General features: G+C 41.0%; 4 protein-coding genes across 8 annotated transcripts in view; 1 reads left to right on the top strand and 3 right to left on the bottom strand.

Moving 5' to 3' along the window:
* The window catches only part of rngtt (RNA guanylyltransferase and 5'-phosphatase), a 77,133-nt gene extending 76,842 nt beyond the window's left edge, over positions 1-291 (bottom strand). The window contains exon 1 of the mRNA XM_044049036.1: positions 1-291. This exon is cut by the window's left edge and continues 119 nt beyond it. The gene's annotated coding sequence lies outside the window, so the exon portion shown is untranslated.
* A 537-nt stretch (positions 292-828) lies between these two features.
* Positions 829-11,573, bottom strand: LOC122783699 (interleukin-6 receptor subunit beta-like). Its single transcript, XM_044048495.1, has 16 exons — positions 11,383-11,573; positions 8,730-8,999; positions 8,518-8,644; positions 7,805-7,992; positions 7,597-7,709; positions 7,462-7,485; positions 6,697-6,853; positions 6,404-6,486; positions 5,754-5,976; positions 5,503-5,667; positions 4,391-4,492; positions 4,166-4,309; positions 3,958-4,098; positions 3,650-3,734; positions 3,466-3,547; positions 829-2,328 (listed from the first exon to the last, which is right to left on the bottom strand). Exons 1-16 carry the CDS (start codon positions 11,435-11,437, stop codon positions 1,912-1,914), a joined length of 2,376 nt encoding a protein of 791 aa, XP_043904430.1. The 5' UTR covers positions 11,438-11,573; the 3' UTR covers positions 829-1,911.
* Positions 11,574-12,535: 962 nt separating this feature from the next.
* Positions 12,536-15,062, top strand: LOC122784017 (retinol dehydrogenase 14-like). The gene is made up of 2 exons (XM_044049050.1): positions 12,536-12,999; positions 13,453-15,062. The coding sequence occupies exons 1-2, from the start codon at positions 12,646-12,648 to the stop codon at positions 14,068-14,070; spliced, it is 972 nt and encodes a 323-aa protein (XP_043904985.1). The 5' UTR covers positions 12,536-12,645; the 3' UTR covers positions 14,071-15,062.
* A 5-nt stretch (positions 15,063-15,067) lies between these two features.
* The window catches only part of si:dkey-174m14.3 (uncharacterized protein LOC563117 homolog), a 30,189-nt gene continuing 18,788 nt past the window's right edge, over positions 15,068-26,468 (bottom strand). For all 5 annotated transcript variants that reach the window (XM_044049048.1, XM_044049045.1, XM_044049046.1 and 2 more), the window contains 5 exons: positions 23,617-23,778; positions 22,615-22,681; positions 19,833-19,940; positions 19,425-19,505; positions 15,068-17,320 (listed from right to left, as the gene is read on the bottom strand). In XM_044049048.1, the coding sequence (XP_043904983.1) occupies positions 15,905-17,320; positions 19,425-19,505; positions 19,833-19,940; positions 22,615-22,681; positions 23,617-23,778 (1,834 nt within the window). In that variant the 3' untranslated portion in view covers positions 15,068-15,904. The remainder of the gene's footprint in view (positions 17,321-19,424; positions 19,506-19,832; positions 19,941-22,614; positions 22,682-23,616; positions 23,779-26,468) is intronic.

The raw sequence follows: 26,468 nt of genomic DNA, 5'->3' as shown, positions 1-26,468 counted from the left end.
ATGTTCCCTCCGTGAGACCGCTGCAATCCCCGATCGTTGTTCCCTTAAACACCGCGGACTCGGGGCCCTCAGCGACTAATACATGCAAATCATCCAATGAAATCAGGTCCGGACAAGCCTGTGACGGGCCAACAGGCGAGTGCACGAAACATACGTTACTACGACTGTCGGCATATCAGCGTTCCACAAATGGTGTCGTCTTTTCAGCCTGTTTTCGTGTAATCCACATCAGTCATGCTAGCTAGTTAGCTTAGAATATGTGTTTAGTCTTCTTCTTCTGGTGGCCAATCTCTGTAGAACAGACGACTTCCTGTCTCATACTGCCACCTATGGGTGCATTGTAGACACATACTATTGCTGTGGAGGGCAAATTTTAGATTCACAACCTCCCTTGTTTTACAAAGTAAACTGAATGTTTTATTTTGTAAAGTTGTTAGAAGTAAATTCATTGTCATTATGCATTGCTGTGTTGAACATATTCTGGACCATAGAGTGTGCAAGTAGACCAATTCTATGTTGTGCTCTCACTTGTTCTGTGGTATTGTGGACCTGTGATGACCTTTGATATTATCTTTAAAGGCCACTGTTGACCTTTGTACCTTTGGTGATTATCATAACTATGATAGGTGTATTGTTAGACAGACTTATGCATACGCCAAAAAGGAAGCACTTAGAATTGTACATCATGTTGGGTACAGGGAACACACAAACATTCTATTCCTGAAGATTATCGATTTGGTTGAGTTTAAAATGGCTCAAATCGCATTAAAATGTATGGTATAATTTAAGAGAAAAATATCATTTAAAGAAAGGCTATGTCCATACTAATTTGGAGAGCATGTGCATTTCATTGTGTGGAACAGTTTGGATAATGAAAAATCAAAAGGAAGCAGAACTATTGTACAGTTTAAGGAAATGCTTACAAATACTATAATTCCAAGATATAGAGAAGAGGAAGGGGAGGTGATGAGTGTACATGGTAATGATATGGTACAGTTTTGTTTTGTAAGAAAATCCTAGCAACCTGATTTAAGTTGAATTTATGTTGTAAAAGAAGAACAATACTTTTTGAACATTTGAACGACTTTACTACAAACAGGAAACAAAGGGAGAATATTATTATAATACATAGCTAATGTGTTGACAATGAAATATCTTTTCCTCTATTTACATTTGTATGTTATATCATAAACAACATAAAGTGGAGGTATAAAGTATAATACAAACTGTACACAGCCTCTGATGCACAATGTTGGCACCTGTGTGATTTTTCTGTACAAAAATAAAAACTTTTTTTTTATCACCACAATAAGAAGTGCACGTTATATTATGTAAATAGCATATACAAGGTTGTTTTTTTTTTACATCACATGCAGTGCTTAACCAATTTATTAGACCACCACCCAAAGCCAGAGCTGCCCTAAATGTTACTGTAATGATTAACACACCCGTATGTAGAAGCTATTCAACTGAAATGATGTTTTTTTAATGCTGAAATATATTTATTATCATTATCCGTGGATTTTCAAATGTACTGTTTGTAAAGCATGTGATTATTTCTTGTCAAATTATAGTTATTTACTTGCACTGCTTAACAGGAAAATTTGTTTTAGTGATTGAATGATTGGTTTCTGACTTCTCAGAGAAGAAGCCCAGTGAACTGGCTCTAATTTGTGTGTAAGAAGGTGAATTCAGTTTGTGATTTGCCAAATAAATAGCAATAACATCTTTAGTTTTTGAAAGACAGGTGGTCTAATAAATTTGTTATGTACATATACAGTATGTATAGTGTTAGATGAAGGAAAGGAAGAGAACATGGAGGCACACATTTCTACACACATTTACATGCTACATGTTAATCCATTTGTACTACAGATCAGCAAAAGATACAAGAAACCTGGCAGGTTTCCATCACCGACCCTGGTCTTGTTCATACATTTCCAGAGTGACATACACAGTCACCGGTGCCAGTTTGTCTTCCTGTTTCACTGGAACGAGCTTACATTGTTTACTTGTCCTCGGGGCAGGAGATTCCCTGGTGCTCTGACTTCGATATGGACTGGAAGTGTTGTCCTCTGAAGACAGTAACTCTGTGGATTCCTCAGGGCACAGATGCTGTGTTTTCACAGGTTCAGCTGGTCCACCATTCTGTGCATCTGGTGCGAGAACTGTGGCTGGGTCAGTGTGTTCCTCGGTCTGCTCGCTGGCCCGGTCGTCGTGACATCCTGTCCCTGGTGGAGGGCTGGGCATTATCTGCATTTCCTCGGTGTAAACCCTGTCACAGAAGCTTGCAGACGGATCGCTGAAAGCCTGGAAGGGGACCGTCCCCTGTGGACATTCGCACACAAGACAGAGACCATAGAGACAAAGTTATTAAAGTTATTTTTTTTAATGTCATATCTAAATATATTTAAATCTTTGACAAAAAGTACTACTTCTGGCAGTGAAGGGCTTTTTTAATGCCTTTCCAGGACAGATTCCCTCAAAGTCAAGGACTGAATGTGCTGACACAGCTTAAGTTGGTAGGGCAACTTGTAGGAGAGACAGTGGACAGCAAGTAAATGTGGTCGAGGGCCGATTTTTTTGTAAGCAATTGATTATTTGGGCCAAAACATTGTCATCGTCATCAGGCAAAAGTGCCTTAAAACGTCTTCAGTCAGCATCAAAAAGCCTGCTGCCTTAAGCTAACAATAATGTGGACCTTGTCTTTAATCACCAGCTTATTACCAAGACCAAAAAACTCAATATGAAATTTTTGTTTTTTGTAAAGATAAGCAAATCATTTAAGAACAGATTTGTTTAAACATCTGCCGGGGCAGATACTGATGCCGGCGTGCCAGTTTTTGCCCACGGGCCACCAATTGCTTACCACTCATGCACAGTGTCCACAACACCTCCAGTAATTAGTACTAGAATCTTGTTCTGTGTTGGCCTAGTCTACGTACCTCAAGCATCAAGGGCACTTTTCAAGAACTTTCAAGGGCCTTGAAATGATCTATTTTTTCAAAAGGACCTTTAGGAACCCTGCTTTTAATCTGAATGTTGGTAAATACAGTTTAAAGCAAGGCTGCGTGTTTTAACAGGACCACGCAATAACAACTGTCCGAGTTGTACAAGTGTGTGTGTTGATATTATTTTTTTAGTTGTACAGTTCTTATTGTGTATTCCAAAGTATTGGAGATCAGTGAAATACTGCTCTTTGCCCGTGATGAAATGTGCATATTGCTCAAAATCTTAAAATGTTCACTTATAACTTGATATATCTCATCAAAATCTCCTCAGAAAGCTGTGTCCCAGAATGACTCCAGTCTATTTGTACTTTTTCATGACCAAGTGAATAAAGAAACACCTACTTTTTTCATCCCTGACCAAAAAATGAGGTCAAATTGTATCTTTTAACTCTTACAACCACTTATAGATACAGCTGTAGGTCATTATTCCTCATTTCTTCTTCACTGTATTCACCTTCTGATGACCTGCTGATGGCCACAGGGCCAGAGAGCTGTGGCCTGGGTTGGGCACCAGCTTCTCCTTGAATTTCTTCCACCTGCAGATTAACAGCAGATTAATAATAACCGTGATTCAGGATTATAGGTGTATAAATAGGAGTGTAAGTGTTAGCGTTCGTGATACAGACAGTGAAACCTACTGAATAGTGCAGCACAATCCGAGCGACAGCACAAGAATGATAATGATGCTTCCGGACACGCTGAGTACGGTGCTGAGCCTCGGATCTATTATAGAAACGGATCTATTATAGAACATGCCTCACTCACTGTCTTTTTTAGAAACCTGACATGTTTTCATGATAATTATTATTGAAGTGAGTAAAAAGATAATATTAAGATGAGATCAGACAAGACAAGCGTGTGACGTTTTGTTGGAGAGGCAGTAAAAAAGGTGGGTAACATCGGAGCTTAAAAACTAAATCTTTCCCACTCCTGACAGAGCACTTACCGAATTTCTTGGTTTTAAAGAGCCTCTCGCTGCTTTCTGAGGTTCCACTCAAAGCTGTGGCCCTCACATAAACACTATACTGTACGTCCGGTCTCAGATCTTTCAGAAACGCACCCTGCTGTTTGCCATCGACAGTGAAATCTAGAAGAAAAAAAGAAATTAAAAATGGCACATTTGCAAACGTAACACACGTCTGTGGTGGACTTACTGAGACTTGGTCCTTCCTGAGAACTATAGAAGATTGTGTAGTTGATAATGGCGCCACTGCATTCCTCCTGCGATTTGGTGCTCCATTTCACGTTAGCACTTTTGTCGTAAGCGTGAACAGCGACGATGGTGACGTTATCTGGATCTGTCGAGACCGCGTTTATGTGAATTAGAACTTGGCAAAAAACATGACTCAACCTGAATGGAACCTTGAAGAATGGTGTACCTCCTACTGAGGAGCAGATGGGAAGAGCTTCTGAGCCATGACCCGTCTTGTCGGGAAAGAGGGGAGTCACCGTGACACTGTATTTTTTCTTTTCAAGGAGGCCTGCAGAAAAAAAGAGAAAAGAAAGAAGGCAAGTGGAAATCTGTTACAATGAAAAGTGATTAGTTGTTGACTCACTTGGTTCCCCTAAGCTTTGAGTATGTGAGTCATCGTGATCCATTAGTGAAGGATGCACACGATTAAATTAAAAACACTCTAATGTTTCATGGTGAATTTGTCCCAGATCTTACAACAGATATAACCTTGAATTAAAATATGTTTTCTATGGAGGGTTGGAAAGGTTTCAGCCTACAGCGTACACTACTCAACAAATACATAACGTTGCCTATATCAGATTTTGGTATTGTATACAGAAATGTTATATATTATGTCCATAATCACTCAAAATCGTTATCAATTCTTTGTCTACTACTGGTCCTGTTTAGCCTGTTTTAGCCACCACTTTGGTCTAAACCAGTGGCCCGTAGATGAATTCCAAAAATCAGATTCAGGTTGCTTTTTTCACGCAGAATTCAGAGCCTTTTATTCTGAAAAAACGAGGAACTGAGTCGAAGGGCAGTCTGAAGACACAAGTAACAGTCTGTGGCAAATTCAAGTGACTTTTTTAAGGATGGTATAGAGAAGAAGGCAGGTTTGCCTGATTAAGATATGATGTTTCGGCCCAGAATTGAATACCTGAGAAAAATATTGGCCAAAAGTACTTGCCAACCGCTTGTCTAACCTGAAATACCTGGAAGTCTGGAAAGCAGTGTATAAAAGTTGTGAAATAAATGGAGAAAAAAAAGTGAAAAGATATGAAAATATGAGTCATTTGAATTAAGTCTGGAGCAGGAAAGCAACCGTTCTCTCATCACTGAGGAAAGTGAGTCATAGTTCTTGAAAAGTCTTTAAATGATGACACAATCATTTCTACCTAAATGCATTACAGCGTAGCCTTTGCCACGCCTGGACGATGAAAGATAACTCACTAATTGAGCTGGTGATCCATGAATGATGAGTGATGGGAATGACTGTACGGATGTTGTCACGCACAACACTGTCTGTTGACTTACCAGAAAGTGTCATGTTGGTGTATTCAGTTTCCATCCAATAATATTGATTTCCGTTGTGGGTCCAGTCGATCATGTAACCTCGGACAGGCTGGACAGGAGCTTTCCAGCTGACCACAATAACACCTCCGATGGCCGAAGTCTGGATTTCAGTAACTTCAGAGAGGCCTGCCAAGTGACATCAGATCAAGAACATCAGTATGAGGAGGGAGGGAAAGCACTGTTCAATAATTTGCTAAAACATTAAAACTCACTTTCTCCTGCAGCAGCTGGAACATAAACAGAGTCCTCGACCAGCACAGCTTCATTAAAGAAGACAGTGAGATTTATCCTGTTTGCGTCTCGGTTCACGTCAACATCGCAACGCCGTGAATCGCTGCAGGACGTTTCTGCAAAACTGACTCCGCTCACTGTGTCGTTGTACGGGATCTGCTTTATAATGTACATAAATGTGCCCGGGCACGTTGAAGGAATCCCCTGTGTAGATATGAAGCACTTCATATTAAGGAGGGGTATTGCTGGGTTGTAAAATTTTTATTAATTAGAAGAAATGACAATAAAATTACATTTCTCACTGTACAGAAACAGCGGATAGCAACATGTTTATGAATAAAGTGATTTACTGGGAAACACGTATGACAGAAGTGCTATTATGCGTAAAAGAAGCAGTGTTTGCTTCTACAAATGAAATGCTCTATAATTCTCATTATGAAGCTGTTACCTGCATATTCCTATGTAAATCATTGTGTTATACTGTAATCTTGTCTCAATATTACCACAGTATGGAAATGACCTTATAAATAAGATGGCATCACCATAACACTACCGCCTTATAACAAAAATAGTGCCATAATATTACCATGTTTTTACGCCGCTGCAATGTAAACTGTTGCACTTTACTTACCGTCCACATGACATGAACTTTCCTGACTCCATTTGTTCCAGGCTTGGTGAGCTTCCTCCACAGGTTTAGCTCGACATCAGTCTCTGTTGAAACATGTTCAAACACATCATTATTATTATTATTGTTATTGCTGTAGACATGACACAAAAAAGTTTCATAACATGGTTTTTAAAAAATGACAATTGAATGATATACATATTAAAAGAATTTAAAGCTCCAGTGTGGAACCTTTATAGTCCCCTGTGTCCCCATTTTAATTGTAATGAATTATGTTTGCAGTTTTAGGTTCTTACTATTAAGTCCAGTCAGAACCGTCCTCTCTTGGCTCCAGTCGCTCCAGGGGGCGCCGTCTAGAGCGCAGCGCACTGAAACCTTGTAGTGACCGCAGGATTCCACTTTTACAAACACTTTCCCGTTCTTTTTAGGGCTCAGCGTCTCATTAAGCACAAACTAAAAAGACAGAAAAGAAAAGGAACATTTCCGTTGGAAAAAGACTTTACTGCAACAGTAAGTCTGTATTTCAAACTTTGTTAAGTAAACTGCTTTTGTTTTGTTTTTATTTCACATGAAACCATGACCTCTATTTTAACAGCTACATTTTAAATGCACAGTACAGTATGTCATTTCTGCAACTGGGGTCTCTCATTCAAAGACAGTAACAAATGACCTAGTTTGATGTTGTCGGGACACAGTGTGACATCATTGTTGTCTTGTTTGCCTGTGTTGTGCATCCATCCATTACTCGCAAACACACACAATAAATTAAAACTAAAAAACAAAAGCTCTGGCTAAATAATAGTACCATATTCTCTCCAGGGGTTAAAGTAGAGAAAATTAAAGTTTTACTTTATTAGATGTCACTAAAAGGCGAGCAAAATGAAATAGTTTGTCATCTTGAACAGAAATATGGATTGATATGGCTTTGAAGAGTGTTGGGAAAGTTCTGGCTAATGTAAGGAGACCTCACCAAATAAGTCTCATTATTTTTTAAAAAGGTTTAATGCAGAAGTACTTTGGTAAATCTGTGACAAAAGCAGCGGGGGAAATGTGCCTCTTACCTCTGGAGTTCTGCTACTAACAATCTAGACATTGAAAAGAAAAGACAAACAAACAAAGAAGAAATAGTCTCAGTATTTACCGTCATAACAAAAGATGAGAATCCATGCGTTTGATCACAGAACAACATACTGTACCTGGTTGTATTTGACTTGACAGTGACAGCGTCTCGAGGAGAGCGACCTTCTCCACTCGATCAGCAGATGATCAGACCTGACCGTGACGTTTAACTTTGGAGGGATCATTTTCACTGAGGGACGAAAATCGCGGACGGCATGTTAAAAAAAAAAAAAACGAGAAAATGTGAAAGAATGAATTATAATATTGTGTTACTTTGTTACTCACATATTCTATAGGGATGAAACTCATACGGGTCGGAGTCAGCTTCCCACACTGCAGTTTTAGCTCTCACTGTGACACTAATGTTCCTCATTAGAGATATTGCACCTGATAAATGTATATCTCTGGACGTACATGTATGGACACGTGCGTTATGGCAGATTTCCCTCTGGGACACACTTGATGAAGAGACACTAAAAGAGAGATATACATGTTATATTAACTCTTAGAACACAGAGCATTTTGGCTGCTTTTTTCCCATTACTATGTTTAAATGTACAGTATATACACATGTGCAATATAGAGTGTCTTATATCCTTTTATTCAGCACAACCTAGGCAATCTTTCACCAACTACATCAGGGTTTCTCACTCCTGGTCCAGGGGAGCCACTGTCCTGCATGTTTTTCAAAGCATCTAAAAATGTTTAAAATCAGATTGAATTTGGGAAATTTGGGAAACACGCCACAGTTCAAAGTTCACTTGGCTCGTTTTTAGGAACGAGAAGAAAAGAAAAACATGCTCTATTTTGTGACTTCTGCACAATTATCACCACTTTATATCACGACTAAAAAAGCAACAAAAAAGAAGACAAAAAACACATTTTTTAAAGCCTATAACACACCCCCAGGATGTCCATATAGGCATGTGTGTACTTTTCCCACGGTAATTGCACTAAGGTAATCCATACACAAATAAAGCAGATATGTAACCACTCACAGCACAGTGTAGTTTATCATGAGTGGAGAATTATTCTGGTGCTCCCAGTTGCAGGTGAACAGCTGCGGTATACCTTCCTTTGACTGATTGACGTAATGCAAGATGCACTGTATTTGGCTGGGTTTTGCTGTAAAATAAAGAAGAATCTTTATTTATTTCACCACAGAAGCCAGAACGTCAGACAATAAATAATAAAAAAAAATACTTCTTACAGTAGGTTTTGATGATGGTGCCTCCGAGGATTTGCTGAGTGTCGGCACTGTGGCACTGCAGTGTTGCGCTGTGTAGGGTGAAGTTCCTCAGCGACAGCACTGCGTGCGAGGTGTTGACGGTGTTTGGCAGACTTTCATTGACGCGTATGTTGTTCAGCATCCAGAAGATTCTGCCGCCGACACACGACGTCTGGCAGAAGACCGTGGTGTTTGAGCCCACTTCGATGTACTGATCTTTGGGCACAACGTTGCAGCTGCTCCACAGTTGGCCTGCGGGACATTTCAATGTTAATCAACAGTTCAAAAATGTGCCATTAATGTGCCAGCAAAAATTATTATATTGTATTATATTATATTGTATTATATTATATTATATTATATTATATCATATCATATCATATCATATCATATTATATTCTATTATATTATATTGTATTATATTGTATTATATTATATAGTAATAAATAATCCACATCAAACAAAAACTAGCATCCATATTTTTCTTAAAGAAGTGTATTACATTAACAAAAGATGGCAATGACATTCATGTTGCTCTTCAGGAAAAAGAAATGACAAAGAAAGAAGGTTAAACTCCAGGAGTTCTTTTCTATAATTCAACTATACAATATGTTAATTAAATAATTGTTCACTGTTCACTTTCACATTAATTTATTATACTGCACTAATAAAGACTAAGTGCAGTGTTGATTCAGAACGATATATAGCCCACAATAAAAATGTATTTATGATACAAAATTGAATCTATTACTTGGAAAAAAAAATACACTGAAATAACTCTATTATAACTTAATAAGGAGTGGCGGACAACCTGAAATCGAATGGAGGGGCGCATGTGGCCCGCAAGCCGTAAGTTTGAGACCTGAGCTAATGAACACAGAATGGTTACAGTGATGCTGCACTGGTGTTATCTCCCTCATATCGTGCACTCAAACATCCCGAGTGGCCAAAACATGGCAACATTTCAATCAAACAAACTTTAATGTTCTGTTGCTGCTTCACAAACGCTGGCAGGTAGAAAGCTTTTTCGATTTTAAACCACCATCGGAAGACGATACAGTTTCATCAGAAGAACATTAGCTGCCACCAGAGATTTTATACAGCTCCCTAACAGCATGAGGAGCCCATTAGAGAAAATGTCTTTCCATCAGACCATATATGGAGCATGCTTGCACTACAAAGTCATCACTATAGTTCAGTCTTAGAGACGGACGTTCATTGTTTCTCTCCAAATCCAACTAGTTTTACTCCACAGTATCATGTTTACATGCACAGGTGCCACATCCTTACAAGGGCATAATGTTGAATAAGGACATTATGGATATTTGCCAGTGATTTGAAAAGGAATTAACAGTACTTGAGTAGAGATTTAACTTCATTGTGGGAATTCACTCAAAAAAGGATAGACAAAATAAAATAAAATAAAGATATGACATTAACATGTTTTATATTCAAGTATATACAACGTGCAATGTTCATGATAGAAAGTAAAAATTAAAATTGGATTATTGCACAGATTATATTAGTGATACAGGCTAAATGTTTTGCATATAGCATGTAGAACTGATGGCATTTAAATAAGTACAACCATTGTGCTGCAGTCTTGCACATGTCTTTTCACTTTAGTCAGTCAGTCAGTCATCATCTAACCGCTTTATCCTCCACCAGAGGGTCGCGGGGGGTGCTGTGCCAATCTCAGCTACATCGGGCGATAGGCGGGGTACACCCTGGACAGTTCGCCAGTCCATCACAGGGCCACACACAACTAGAGACAAACAACCATTCACTCTCACACTCACTCCTACGGTCAATTTAGAGTGTCCAATTTACCTAATCCCCACATTGCATGTTTTTGGACTGTGGGAGGAAGCCGGAGAACCCGGAGAGAACCCACGCACACACGGGGAGAACATGCAAACTCCATGCAGAAAGGCCCTTGTTCCAACCGGGGCTCGAACCCGGGTCTTCTCGCTGCAAGGCGAGAGTGCTAACCACTATACCACCGTGTGGCCTGTCTTTTCACTTTAATTTAATTTAATTTAATTTAATTTAATTTAATTTAATTTAATTTAATTTAATTTAATTTAATTTAATAGGATTTTCTTATACACACTAATAAATAAGCATTTAATAATATAATAATGCTAATAATATATTATTTTACATACTAAGAACAGTAATATGACAGGTGGACAAAAAATACAAAAAAAAATCACCACTTGATGCTTTTGTGACATAAACATAGACAAGATATGCTGCAATATTTAAAGCCATTACCTACATAAGTACAGTTTCTGGTTATTTTAAAGTTTGTATTATTGAACATACATAATTTGTATGTTCAGCATTATGGAACTCTCCTGAACTGAATGACCAATTCATCATTACTACAAAAGAAGTACAGATTAATTGGCTTTTATACATTACATTTAAATACCATCCACAAAAGATCATATTCACCATAGTGAACATTGTGTTGTGAAACCAAAACAAAACAAGCATTTCCCAGAACTTCAACATCTGCAATCACTGTCTTTAAAAAACCTGAATCCCACCACAACAGAACACATAATCCCTCTAGAGTAATTAATGTACATTTCTCATGGACAAGAAGAATATAAAAAATGCACCTTACCTTTACAAATGGAGATGAATAAGACCAAAACACATGGGAATAGAAATGGATACATGTCCTTGATCTCTTAACGTTCAGCTCATACAATATACATTAAGATATCAAGAGCCGTTAAGACAAAAGAATAAGAGTAGCCTTTACATTGTTGTTAAGACAGACTGTACCTTCCACTGTAACACTGTGTCTCAGCCGAGAACGGGAACTAAAGCCAATTCTGAAATAAACGGGAGGTATTACCCAACAGAGACACTGAGGGCAAAGAGGAAGTGAAGTAAATTAACTGTTTCCAAGACTTGGTGAAGCTCTGTTCCATTGCACCGTATGGGAAGCAACTTAAGACAATTGAACAATGAAAAGGCTAAGTATAATTTTAAGAATCACTGGCTGACACTAAAATATTAGGAATTCTCATGTTTATACACTCAAAATAGACACAGATAAATGGGGATAAAGGAACATGATATTGCATTATTATTGCTGTATTATTATCTTGCAAAATGTGGATTAATAGGATGAAATAAAAAAAGATATGCACTATTAATATGCGCTATTACTAACAGTAACATTTATAGTCATACAGAACTTAATCCACAACTCAGATACTGAATTAAAGTATTGTCCTGACTCTATGTTGCACGAGTACACACAAATTAAGTGATTATAAATCAGTATATTGAATAGCTAACAATATGTACTTGTTCATTCATTCATTCGTTCATTTTCTAATTATTTTATCCATATTTATTATTTTTAAATTCCATTTGTATTCGTATAGCTCCACCTAGTGACTGATACGTGCAACTTGGCAAAAGCATACATTTAAATCTTATCGATGGACTACACTAATATTAACTACTTTGTAGTAAGCCGAACCATGCCGATCCCTTCAACATTGAACAATAAACACACACAAATGCGGTTTATGTTTAAAAACGCGTCAAACTAGTGCTAGAATTAATATATTATGTGATGTGGTTTGGTTACCAAAACGAACCGGAAGTAGTTGACAAAAAGGCTACCTCAGTTAGCCACAAGCATTGATTGAGCATGCTTCGCTTATGATAAATAGTGAATTAATAATATTAATAATAGTTTGCTCGGAGTATTTAAATAAAAGTAATTTTAAAAATATGTTCTAAGTTGTGAGATAATCATTTCCGGGGTAATGTTGTTGTCACTAGGCTAAATCGAACCACTCGTTCTGCTCGTCCCCGCCGCTGACCTAACAACGGTTTCCGCTGACCTGTCACCGGTCCCTGCTTCATGCTTACCGCGGTGCTTGTTGCTGCTGTTGCCGGCGGTGGCGCCCTCATCCTTATGCGCTGTTTGTTTCCTGCGCAGAAAGCAGGGAAAATGCTCCGCTATGCAGCCGACACTATGCGGGGAAAGACGGTGATCGTGACCGGGGCTAACAGCGGTATAGGGAAGGCCGTGGCCACGGAGCTGGTGAAGCTTCAAGCCCGGGTCATCATGGCTTGTCGGGACCAGCGGAGCGCTGAGGAGGCAGCCGAGGACATTAGGAAGCAAGCGGGAGCAGAGCAGGGAGAGGTGGTCATCAAAAACTTGGACCTGGCTTCTCTCACATCTGTCCGAAAGTTTTGTGAGGAAATTAATGAGGTGAGTTACCTATATTTATTTATAGGTATTCGATAATTAAGAAGCATATATTTTTTTAATTAATCTATTTAATTGTCGTTTAACCTAGTTTTGTGTTCACAACACCAAACTACACAAGCACTCATGCCACTGTTTGCATAATAAATGTTTTGAGAGCAATTCCTCTCACAACCACTGGGTGTCTCTGTAAGACACCAGTATTAAATCAAATGACAACCACAAGATCCTGGGATCATTTATTGGTACTTTCATAATGTGTTATAGTGTTTCATATGCATACAGTTTAGAAAGAAAAAGAAAAATGATGACTATATTGTGTGTGTGTGTCACTTGGCTTGTAGACAGATCACCTCCTTCTTTTTTTGTGATATAAACCCTAAAACCCTTTAATCCAGGATTGAGTCTATTCCTGCGTCCTCCTGGCCGACGTGTTTTACATTTCTGTCCCATTAGGAGGAGTCCAAGATCGACGTGCTCATCAACAACGCAGGCGTCTACCAGTGTCCCTACATGAAGACGGAGGACGGCTTTGAGATGCAGCTTGGTGTGAATCACCTGGGTCACTTCCTCCTCACTCACCTCCTGCTGGACCTCCTGAAATCTTCTGCCCCCAGCCGCGTCATTGTGGTCTCTTCTAAGCTGTACAAGTACGGCCACGTTAACTTTGATGACCTGAACAGTGAAAACAACTACGACAAGGCCTTCTGCTACAGTCAGAGCAAACTGGCCAACCTGCTGTTTGCACTTGAGCTGTCTCATCGGCTGGAGGGCACGGGGGTCACGGTCAACGCTCTCACCCCAGGCATCGTGAGGACCAAACTAGGAAGGCATGTTCAAATCTCGTTTCTGGCAAAGCCGCTGTTCCACCTCGCTTCGCTGGTCTTTTTCAAGAGTCCGCTTGAGGGAGCCCAGACTCCGCTCTATCTGGCCTGCTCCCCAGAGGTGGAGGGAGTGTCGGGGAAGTGTTTCGCTAACTGCGAGGAGGAGCAGCTGATGGCCACAGCTACAGATGAGCAGGCAGCCAAGAAGCTGTGGGATGTAAGCAGCAGAATGGTTGGACTCACTAACTGAGCACAGTCCTGTTCTGTGGATAGGATAGTATTTCTGGGAAATTGTGCATTCTTTAACAAAATAATAAAAACCTAAGCAGCCCCACAGAGTCTCAGATGACTTGTGAAAAGACCATTTGCGATAAATTCATTAACGGGCTGACATAGTGTGCCAGTTAATTTAGTCTCAGTGAGCTAATCTGCTGTAATAATGTTGCAGAGCAAAGAGTTGACTGTATAACATTGAAAAATGTGCCTGTAAAACAAATCTGCATTAAATTGTCGTACTTTTTGATTTCCTAGAAACCCTTTCTAAAAAGGAGAATCATTCATCACACCCATGCACACAGCACTTCAAGGTCTACTCCAGTGTTTTAAAATGGTATTTCCTTAACTTAGAGTTATATTTTTGAAAGCTACTGCCAGAGCACATGAGACATTATACAACTGTTTTTTTTTTCTTTTAAAGGCTTGTAAGTAGTACATCAACAGACTCTCTACCCATTCCTGCTCAATACTTTGAAGATTAAATAGCACTTTGCCTTTATGCCAGTGACCAGGATTGACACTCACCCGTCATGATGAAAGTGAGTGAGCGTGCTTATCTCATATTCATCAAAGCCAAACTGAGCGGTCACGTTTTTGCCTCAGAGGAAGTCACATTGTTCCTCGTGCTGTGCAAACCCACAGGGCAGAGTGAAGAGCATGTTTGTTAGTGCTACATTTGTCCATATTCTGCAGTGTTGGGAAGTAAGAAGAGGGGTTGTTCATCACGTTTTCCTCTCCTGCTGTGTTTCAAGTGTCTCTGCTGTGTCTGAAGAACAGGAACAATAAGGTGGACAGTGGATTAGGTCTCACAGGTAAATCCTGTCGGACCTCATATAGAGGGGAAATCAGTGGAAAAAGGATGAAGCAGTATGTTAAGACGCTCAAGGACAAAAATAAAACCCCTGTGATGACTGAAAGTCCTGTATATGCTAATAAAACCACTGTTTCCAAAGAAGGTTGAATACAGATGGTGAACTGGTTTGTGCTTTATTAGGTGAACAAAACAACCAAAATATATATAATCATGCATCGTAGTCGAAGAAACAAGGTTACAGTGGCTTAATGGGGTGTGGGCATCCAAGTCTGAGGTAGAATGGGGGCAGGAAAACCACCTCTCGGTGGGAAATAGAAGAGCAAAAAATTAAAGTAATACTGACTGTTAAAACAGACCTCAAAACGTTCCATCAATAACAATATAGCACATCTATCAACACTGTCAAATTCCATTAAGAGAAGAAAAACAAAATGTATGTTTCTTGTTCGTTTGAGTGATTTTTTTTCCTATTGCGTTCTCATTTTAAATCCTCACACTGTCAGTCGATTAAAAAATAATGACTGGAACTAATCGTTTCTCGCTCACGGTATATAATAATATAAGTAGACCTCTCTGTGGTTTCAAATATAGAATTGGCAGTTTTTGAATGTATGCAGAAGTTCCAGGTTCGTCACTTTGATCGTTTTGGGTGTGTTTCTCGCTAACAGTCACATACAAAATATATCACTCAATTTGTAGTTACAAGTATATATTTATACATTTGTATTTTTAAATACATCACTGTACAAACTGAGCTCCACCTCCAACTCTTGCTTCTTCCTCCGGACAAATGTAATAGTGTAAACGGTGAGATTCAAAGCTTTAAAATCCTCAGCTGTGGTTTCAGGTTTGTCGTGCTGAATGACTCGACCTCTGGCTTCTATTCAAACGATTTCCTGCCAAATCGGTCGCGCGTACAGAAGGTGCAGCTGGACGCGCTGGGGCTTCTTACCCCATCGTCCTGTCAAGGACAAACGCGCGATTGGAAGGTCATTCAGTTCAGGAGAGTTCCATAAAGCTGGGCCTTGGTCAGACTGTCCTTCCGGGAAAGTCCCAGAGAGCCAAATTTTTGGTTGTATGGAGGGGGAGGAGGGGGCGGGACCGGTGGCGGAGACTGGCTCCCCTGTGGAGGCAAGTTGTGCATCTCCACTTGGTAGTGCTGCAGCTCTGCAGCCATCTCCATGGACCTCTGGTTGAGAGACTCAGTGGAGCTGTTGGGGCTGGGATCTACATAATCCGTGCTCTGGCCACCAGCTGCCATGTTTCCCTCCCTGTCCTTGGAGCTCCCTGAGTGGTAGAGGCTGTGCTCTGACTCCTGGCTGTCCTCGCCTCGGTAGAGGTGGGCTTGGCTGTGCGCCTGCCGCAGCCCTGGACTGCATTCAGGGCTGGAGCTGGCTGCCACCCACACCGAGTCCACGGCACCCACTCCTTGATGGTAATAGTCAGCCCCCTCCTGGAAGCTGCTGTAGAGCGGTCCGAGTCGGATCTTAGCGGGCCGCACGGAGAAGTGCTGCTCTGAGAAGCTGTAAGGTGAAGCCCGGCCCGGGCTGCGGTAGGTGTGGGCACCCAAGTCCTCCACGCTGAGTTGTCTCCATCGACCAATCAGCTCCTCCTCTTCAGGAGCTAACGCGCTGCCACGACGACTGTCTCCGTAGGCAACACTTGGCGAAGAAGAGGGGGGGAGCGGCTCGTAGGGCTCACTGAAACAGGAGGACATGGTGCGGCTGTAGACGGGCGAGCTGCCGTTCTGGTGGTGGCTCAGCTCCGTCTGTTGGAAGGGATGAGCGTTGGCGAAGCCTCTTGGACTGTCCCTCTCCCAGGATGAGTCACTCTTCCGCTCATATTCCCCTTCATCTCTCCAGTCCATGTAGAGGGAATGATGGTGAGGGGAGGACGCTCCACTGCTGGGAGGGCCATTGCCTTTGTCCTCAGATCCCCCTCCACTGAAACTGGAGTAGGAGCTGGAGCCCACACCCAGTGGGGGCGGAAACTTAGCAAAGTGTTCCTGGGAGAAGCCGGGCCTCAGCCCAACTGACCCCTCCTCTGGGGTACTGTCGGTAGAGTTCTGGGGCCCATACACCAACTGTCTCTGACCGTGGAGGTCCATGCTGGGCCTCCGCTCGCGGTGCCGGTCATCAGGACAGTACAAGGCAGTGTCACTGGCGTATAGGTCAGATTTGTAAGCTGCGCGGAGACCCAGGCGCTGCCCCGGGCCCAACCTCTCCAAAATAAACGCATGGTCCTGGGTTTGGGGGCTCGGAGAACGCGAGGCCTGGCTGCTGCTGCAGGCCTCGTCCGGCTTCTCGAGCACTTTGGCAATGAGCGAGGCCGGGACGGAGTCGGAGTAGGTGTGACAGAGGGGAGACTCCTCCATGTGCATGGTCAGTCGCTCCTGAAACTCGGCGGGCAGCTGGAAAGAGGTGTAAAGACATGGAAGAGAAAACGTGTGTTTAAAATGTTGGTGTAAGTGCCGGAAACGAAGAATCATGCTGTCTGCGCTGTAGCTCAGTAAATGTCCCCATCATGAGACTGATAAAGGATGATCTTATCTTGTCCTGTATTTGTTCATTCAGCGTATTAATGTGTTGGTTCTTCTGCTTTTGTTGTCTCTATGTGTGTCAGTGTGTCACGTTTTACAGTAATCGATGTGTGTCGCCACAGTTTACAAAATATGAGCATCGTTTTCAGAGGAAAAATGAATGTGAACATGAAGGAGAACTCAGCTGCCCTCCATGGTAAAAAGGAAGACATTGTTCTATTCTGAGAATTCCTCAATATAAAAAAAGCCTATACCCACTATCTGTGCCTCTCCATAGCAACAAGCATTAAGCCAACTGCAGCACACCATCAACGGTGATCTAGTCAGTTGTTCCTAATTGGCAATGAGAGGCAAGTTAATTATAACTTTGTGGATGGAGGAGACAGAGAGAGCATGCAAATGCATTTTATCATCACATTACCACTTGGACCAAACTTGAGCGCATTTTGAATAAGATCACATTTGACTTTTTATGTAGTATTGAGAAAATCCGAGCTCTATCATTTCACACACGTACACTCACTGTGTGTTTGTGTGTGTGTGTGTTTGATTTGCAGCAAAACAAACGACTAAAGCGCCACTGTGGGCACTGAGGAGCCACTGCATTTCTCAAAAATGCTGCAGCGCCATTCATCAATATGCTTTCGATTAGCTTCCACCCACAGGACCAGCAGAACCGTGGACGTACACTAAGTGCATATATAGCCTCTGACCTCCATTACATTTGGCAGATCTGAACTGTTTTTCACTCCATAACAGATCATATATATATATATATATATATATATATATATATATATATACTGTGCAGAGCCTGTGTGTGTATGTGTTTGTGTGTGCAGTAAACGTGTGTGGGCATGCTTATTCTGCCTTACGTAACCAAATGCAATTTGGATTGACATTTCCATTCAGTGATATGGGGGGAGGAAAAAAACAAAAAAACAGGACATTCTTTAACCTTGTGGACACTTGCAGGCTTTAGAATCTGCTCGTGCCACACGACGGAGGCACAAAGCCCAGGGCTGATGCAGGGAGAAGTGTTGCCAAGCTGGCCTGGTGTTACGACACTCATCAATACCCACACGCTTCTCCTCTCACAAGAGAACGCAGCATAGCACGGTGATGCTGTGGTTTGTCTCGTTTTGTATTTTTTTTTTATATAAAAAAGACTTCAATATCGACATAAAATGCCACATCCACACGGAAACGGCACGAGATGGAAAACAATCTTTTTCTTTGCTGTGTTAAAAAAGCTCCCCGTAAAAAGACTCAAAACGCTGTAGTACATATGCCAGGGCTGTAAGTGGCACTGTAACGCTACACCGAACACAGAGAGGAAGACGTCGTACACATTACAGATATAATAACAGAGACGGAGACAAAGCCCGGGGAAAGAAAGGGAAATATGGCCCGTTGGCATACGTTTACGCTTCATGCTGTTGCCGTGTGAGTATTTAGTGACTTTACAGACAAATCTATCGATTTTTCGCCCTGGTGTGAAAATGGCTGTGGAAATTAAAAATACTACCCATACATGTATGATCACCTAAAAATAAAGATTCTATTCGGTTTGTCGTGGCCTTAAAAAGGGACTCCGTAACCTGAAGAACCTGACATTTCCTCTCCTCCACAGCTATTTCACCCCATATTTCTCTGTAACCTGTAATATTCAACTGCACCACACTTGTAGGTAACTCTCTGGGTTTCTATCAAATGCCAGGGCGAAGCGCCTAAAGCTCTAACGGGTCTTATTTGTTGAATGTGAGCGTCGTGGTGTAGGGGTTGAAATGTATTCTCCTCAAATTGATATGGATTTATTTTGAACCACGAGTGCAATACGAGGACAAAAATACAACAACAAAACAATTGAGTTCGAAAAGTTGAGCTGCAGTGGACTGAAGTGGTATAAAATAAGACCCGCGGTTGAATGGAAAAACCAAATAACACAGTAAAGTCAATACAGTACAAGACTCACCTCAGAGAGCTGGGCCATGTAAAGAGACTTGTTGCACTGCAGAAGCTGAGCAGCAAGGTTACAGTCCTTTCTGTACACATCCTGTGAGGACACAACACAATCACAGAATGACTTTTCCTGCCGCCAACTTCAACTTACTTTGGAAACATACATTTAATATAAACATTAATTAGTGCCCACGTTATACATTATTTCCGTAGAAAAGAAACATTTCCAAAGAAGCATAGAAGCCAAAGTGTCTCTAAACGATCACATCTTTTTCACTGTCATCAACTTGGGCAATCAGAGATAAAATCCTCCGTCTTATTTTTGGTTCATGTACATATTTAATTTTCTTAAATTTTCTTTAATTCTTAAAAACTAGGGTAGTGTGCAACTTTCAAATGAAATAAATAGGACTTTACTCACGTTGTCCTCTTGTAGCTTCTCGATGGTGAGCTTGGCCTCCATCAGGCGATTGTTGAGGACGATGATCTCTCGGCTCAAAGCTCGCTTCTCATCGTCGTGGTGCTGGGACTGGTGAGAAAAGTAAGAGGTTTGGAAACGAGGCGATCTTATCTTATCTCATCTTATCAGACAGTTTCTAACTTTTACTGTTACAAAGGGTCTGAAGGGACCACTGGCCCCTGGAAATCTCCACATTATCAAAATCTTGCCCTTGTTAAAAAAAAAGGTTTGGACACCCCTGATCCAAAGCCACTCCATCGCTCCATCCAGTACAGGGTCAGCATGATCTTTTCCAAATTTTAGCACTTAGACTCCAGTGTGTCCAGCTCACTGGAGCCAAGTTTGGCTCCTTGTTTGGTTCACTGACCTTTGTCCTTTTCAAATATAATTTCCCTCACCATCTTAACTTGATGATGACGTCTTGTTGGTAATGTTTTACATTCTGTTGTCATGTGCCAGGGGAGAGAGAGCCTCCAAATGTGTATTCAACGGAGGTTTTGTTTTGTTTCATTCACACCTTGTCAGAGATTAAACGCAGGCTGCCTCCAAAATCGTTGTTGTTTTCCCTACAAGCACGACACGACGCGACGCAGACGTGTGAGACAGCGCCGCGTACAATTGGTCACTGTTTTCTCTCATTTTTCCGTCCCTGTATGCCAACGAAGAGCCAATGCATTCCTCTGTTGCAACTTTGATGCGTGGAAACACGCGGGGCGTCTGAAGTCCTGAAGTGTGCAGACGTTTTTTTTTGGTGCTTTTCACTTCACACTCTTTTTCCCCTTCCTTGGAAAAGAGCGCAGACACTGCGAGTACATCACCATTTTTATCTGTCTCGTAATTACATTCTCTATCGTTGAGAGGGGGCCGAGGGGGTCGGATGGGTCTGTGGCCCCTCTGGAGTAAACAAGCTTGACAAAGAGACTGACTCAGCACCTCTCTCACCCTCGGGGAAGGAATATGTGAGCGGAATCAATAACGGCAGATGAGGATGCTTTATCAAGAAAAACAAAAGAAACAAACCTGTTGGACATTATTTATTTTTTTTGTTTTGTTTTTTTAAAAAGAGCATTTTTATTCTAATAAAAGTGACCTTCATCTCCTTATTATCTGTACCTGGTATCTCACACTGTGATTATTATCACTTTTCTTTCTTTCTTTCTTTTCTTTCTTTCTCTTTCCTCTGTCTGTTCTGCAGCAGCAGCAGCAGCAGCAGCAAAGACCCCTGATGGTCATGCTGTGTTCTCAGGCAGTCTGATTAATTGTATCTCTCCACTGGCACAAGCAATGTCTGACAAATGAAGTGAGGTGCAGCGCACCGAGGAACAAAGGCTGCGCTATCACTCTGCCATTGGGAGGAGGACAGCCAATTGTAATGAGACATAATTAACGTCAGTGGCACCAACAGCGAGGCATTCATATTCAAATTGTCTCTGCGAGCGAGCGCGCTCTGTACCATCTCTGAACCCCACCGACTTATTTACATGCTACTTTTTCTTCTGTGCACTAAAACCGCCAGCAGTGGAATTCTCTTCCACAAACACGCTGACTTTATTAGGTACACAGCTGATAAAAGTGGCAGGATTGTCACAGAGTGTGATCTTCTGCTGCCAGAGTCCATCTCTTTCAAGGTTCGACGTGTTGGGCATTCATCTCTGGTGTCAAGTAGTACTGTGAAGAATTTCCACATACACATGAATGGGGAAAAAAAATATTTCAACCCAGCCCACTTTGGAGCCTCACAGTGTCGTCATACTTTAACGTAGAGAGGTGGTTGAAACTTTGAACGGGTCACTAGACTTCAGACGTTTTTCACCTAAATCAGAGTTTCGATACATATTACGGTTTTGAAACAATTGCAGTTTAAGTTTTGTTTTCAGATTTTATAATGAGTGTGTATTGTGCCCGTTAGAGTGGCACACTCTAGCAGAGGTCCATGCAAAATAATCACAAAAAAACTCTTCTCCTGCCGACAATTTCCAACCTACACAGACAACTTTTACATAAAAACGTTGCTATGGTTGTTGTCTAACCCTGTGTGTTGTTTTCATTTTCATATGACTTGTGGTCTTTTTTAAAATCAGCTAAAGGGGGCGATAGTTCTGGCCAAACCTCCCATTGACTCCCATGTTGAAACTCAGCTCTGGAGGGTTTTTTTTTTGGTTTTTTTTTAAATGATGACGAAGAAGACAGAATTTTCTATGTCAATTCACACCTGTTTTTCACAAATTTAAAAGTGTGAGCTCCTGAAAGCCTCCTGACGCTCACAAACCAAAAATGTAATCTGTATCATCAGCCGTTTATGAAATGTGACAAGTTTCAAACACGTTGTTTCTGTTTTTCACCAATTTTTGACAGTTCAGAATGTTCTAGTTTGAGTAACTGTCGCCTTTCTATCATCGCAGAACAGTGCGCTCATTCTCTGGCTCTGACCTCTAACTTTTTGGGCCATTTGTTGTGAAAACTTTCCTATAGATCAGAGGTGTCAAAATGTGGCCCCCCAGCTCAGCTGATAACAAGTGGCCCAATCAATAAGTTATAATAAAAACATCGCCAACAAGCTTGTTTGGCATTTTTATTACACTTGATTGTACTATTGACTTTAGATTAATTTTTAACTAATTTTTTTGGTATTAATAGATTTATTTGCACCATAAATATGATTTTATTGTGAAGTATACATCATAAAATCTTAAAACAAGCAAACTTAAAATACACACACATACACTGAGGCTTAAACACTTACATTCCTATGGATCTTTTCCTCCAGATCCTGGTTGATCCTCTGCAGTGCTGAGTAGCTGCTCTGTATTCTGAACGACACAACAAACAACACTGATCACTGACAGATAACAGCGTATACAAACACAAACCACACACACACACTGCACAGTGTATGAGTGTATGAAGAGTAACAGTGGGAAATGTATCCCAGATTAAAACGAGCCCGATCTTCAGAATACAGATCTACAGTTTACAGCACCTTTGGAGAGATTCATTTTTCTCACTGACCTCCCTCTATTGATATAATTATATCATGGAAATGTTATTATTAATAATATTATCATATTATTATTTATTATGATTTTTATGATTATAACGTGTATACACATTTATTATGTGAACTTTTAAAAATACTATTTTCCTCCACAGTAAATATCTGCTCTCCTCTATATATATATATATATATATATATATATATATATATATGCTGTACGTGTACTGTAGGCAGTTTTCTCTTACAAGTTGCCAAAATCTTTACCCAGCCCAGATCATTAAAGCCTTTTAAATGTGGATCCTTTTTTTTCTTTCCTCTGATTTATGGGACTAATATAACATATACTGACAGCAGTATTTACGAGTACAGGGTGATTTCCATTTTCATACTTTAACTCAACTACCTTTATTTTTTATTTAAAGTGAGTAGTCGTATACCAGATTAAGATTTTACATTAAAAAAACCACTCACGTTTAATTGATTGGACAGTTGTCTTTTGTCTTTTGCTCTTGGGACACGAGAAAAAATACTTTTCTTGTAAATAAATAATACATTTTTTAATCTCTGAACTGAATTCTGACTTTTTTCCTCAAAATTCTGACTTTTTTTCCTAAAAATTCAGACTTTTTTCCTCGGAATTCTGACTTTTCCTCAGAATTCTGACTTTTTTCCTCAGACTTCAAGCTCCTCCTCCACAGTCAGCCTTGGTGAACTTCTCTCACTGTTTCATGTATCTTATCTGGGGCCCACCTGCGCAGTTTATCAGTAAACTTGTCCAGCTCCTCCTGAGCTCTGCGCAGCTCCGTCTCCAGATACTGCCGCGTGGAGTCGAATTCACCCTGCAGCAGCTCCAGCTTGTGGGTTGTGTAGGAAAGCCTCTTCCGTAAGTCCTCCTTCTGCTCCAGCAAAGAGCTGCACACACACACACACACACACACACACACACACACACAGATAGTTGTTCTCAGGGCAACAAGACTGTAACTTGGGCATATTCTTCTCTAAATGGACTTGTAAAGGCTCTGTGTATCTCTTTAATGCACCCCAGAATGGCCATGCAACAGTGATGAAAACATCATGAGAGGGTGATAAAAGCAGGGAAAGTTGTGTGGGAAAAGTGCTTTGTGAGGAGAAAACACCAGACAAAAACGCAGATCTCTAATTAAGAATCCAGACGAGAGCTTTTCTTTCCCTTTGTTTTTGAGACGTTACATTTTGTACACAAGTTCTTTTTCTTTTTTCCAGCTGTGCAGCTCATCACACAGAAACCCAATCATCAGATAGAAGAGGAAAAAAAAATGCACAATGTACAATGATGAAATATGAGCCAATGAACTCTAATACATCATATGAATGGACTGTGAAGGCTCAGATTTACGGAACGGCGAGACACACACACACACACCCACCCCACACACACACGTTATTCAGTGAGATGACTATTTTTAGGCCTTGTGCATTACCTGGGCTTCAATCTAATAAAAGGCCAAGTGTGAGTGGAAGAGGAAATGTCTACTGCCCGTGATGTATCTGAGCGTGCACGGCCGGGCTTAATGGACCCTGTATTGACGGACAGATGGAGAAAGGAGGGTAATGACTCTATCTGCTGCCAGATGACAGATAGCGGCGAGTGGATGGAGACGTGGCCGTGTTGCTCTTTTCACGTCCTCTTTTCATCCTCCTTTTTTTTTTTTTTTTAATGAGATTACAGATGCAGAGGGACGGGGTCTGAGACAGAGACACAGCACAAATCCAAAGACAGGTTCATCTGAAGGGCTTTTTTTTTTAAGGCTACTAAAATGGGGGGTGTCATCTAATGCCCCGCATCATTTGGAGCCATCATTGTCTGAAATGTGGCTGGGTTATAAATATGACATGTTTCTGCAGGTATGCTGCAACTTTATTGAATATTTTTGTCTTATAAATAATTTGACTTAAATTATGAACAGTACCATGCATTATTAGGCTACAGTATTAAAGGGGAACTCGTTTCCCATTACTATAGAACCTCCTCAACGTGGGCGGGGTCATCACAGCCCTGATGTTGTTTTTATACGCGACACAAACACACAAACGAGTGACAAGCAAAGTAGTTCATTTTGTTGCACTGAATCATTAGAATCGGTTCATTAAAAAGATTAGTTGAGTACTTCCTGCATGACTGGAGCACAGACTCTGTGCCTGACACAGTTGCTGAAATAAAACATTTAGAAATGTCCTTGCTAAATGTTGGAGATTAGCGCATGTGTTCAGGATTTGTAAGTCTTTTTCACTGATCTACAGTTCGGCATTGTTCGGTATGATTCTTGTGTCGGACGTCGCGCTCATGACTCTTCCAGTGACGTCACTCTCTGACCAATCAGTGGCCCGGCACTCTGTCTGACGACATCATCAGCTGACCTCTCTTGGAACCTCACCAGACCAGGTACTAAAAAAAGCACCAGGTACTATTGGGAATGGAAAAGCTACAATAAAAATAAGCCGAGCCAAGTCGTGCTAGAACCATGGAAAAGTTCCGTAAGTAATTAGAGCTTACAAAAATGAGAAGTTCAGTCGGCAGTTGTAGGTTATTACAATGTACTGCTATGGGGTAACAGTGATATTTTACTTTATGTCCCCTAAACGTGCTTGTTTTTTTTGCTAATAAATGGTCATGCAAGTCTCTGAGCGAATTCAGAGCGAGAGCAGGGCGACCCTCGTGCTTCAGTGATTTTCAGGACTCCAAAAATAACAATATAAACCATTTACTGGTGAAAACAAGCACTTTAATGGACATACAGTTGCCCCATTGGATTATATTGTAGCTGCTGCTGGCTGAAATTAACCCTAACCCAACTATCTATCTATCTATCTGAGTGAAATCTATCTATCGACTCATTTTGTAAAGAGGAAGCAAACAAAGGAACACAACTTAATGAAATGTAACTTTTGATTAGACCATTTTGGTTTTGTACACTGAGTCTGAATGTGAACACAGTTTAAATGTGAGTTGTCAGTGTCTGTGGCCGTCACACAGTATCACTGTTCGTGGTAAAAGCTGCTCAGTACGAAATATACGATCAATGTTTTTTTTTATGTTTAAGAGCCGGGAATTCAGCTTCGTGCTACACGGAGACCACATCTCAGTCGTTACTGTATAGCTTTAACCAAAAATCACATCTCGGCTGAGCTGCCAGCTACACTTTCAGTCACCATTACGGAGAGCCCCGCTGCTAAAAGGCCTTTTCACAGCAGTTTTCTAGCCTGTCACAGTACGAAAAGCACGCGCGATTAATAATAAACCACTGTAGTGTGATCGAGTCGAGTGCCAGCCAGACAGATGCGCTGTTCCGCGCGTACAGTAGGTTCACTTTCTACACTTTTTTTCAAATTGCGTCTCATCAAATTGTCAACTTTTCTTGGCAGAGAGAGTCAGCGAGCGATTGATTTGTCTGGAATGTGTTGCTCTTTTTTTTCTTCTTTCCTTGATGTTGATCATATTTGACGTCGGGAGTTGGCTCCAGTGTAAGCAAGTGGACTTGTTTGCCTAAAGCGAGCGCTGGAAAAAGACGACTGTGACTTGGACAACTGTGAGGAACTCCACAGACGAGAGAGTGTCGAGA

The sequence above is a fragment of the Solea senegalensis genome, linkage group LG17 (genome assembly GCF_019176455.1).
Source record: "Solea senegalensis isolate Sse05_10M linkage group LG17, IFAPA_SoseM_1, whole genome shotgun sequence".
Taxonomy (NCBI): Eukaryota; Metazoa; Chordata; class Actinopteri; order Pleuronectiformes; family Soleidae; genus Solea; species Solea senegalensis.
This window is presented reverse-complemented; position numbering and strand designations above follow the sequence as displayed.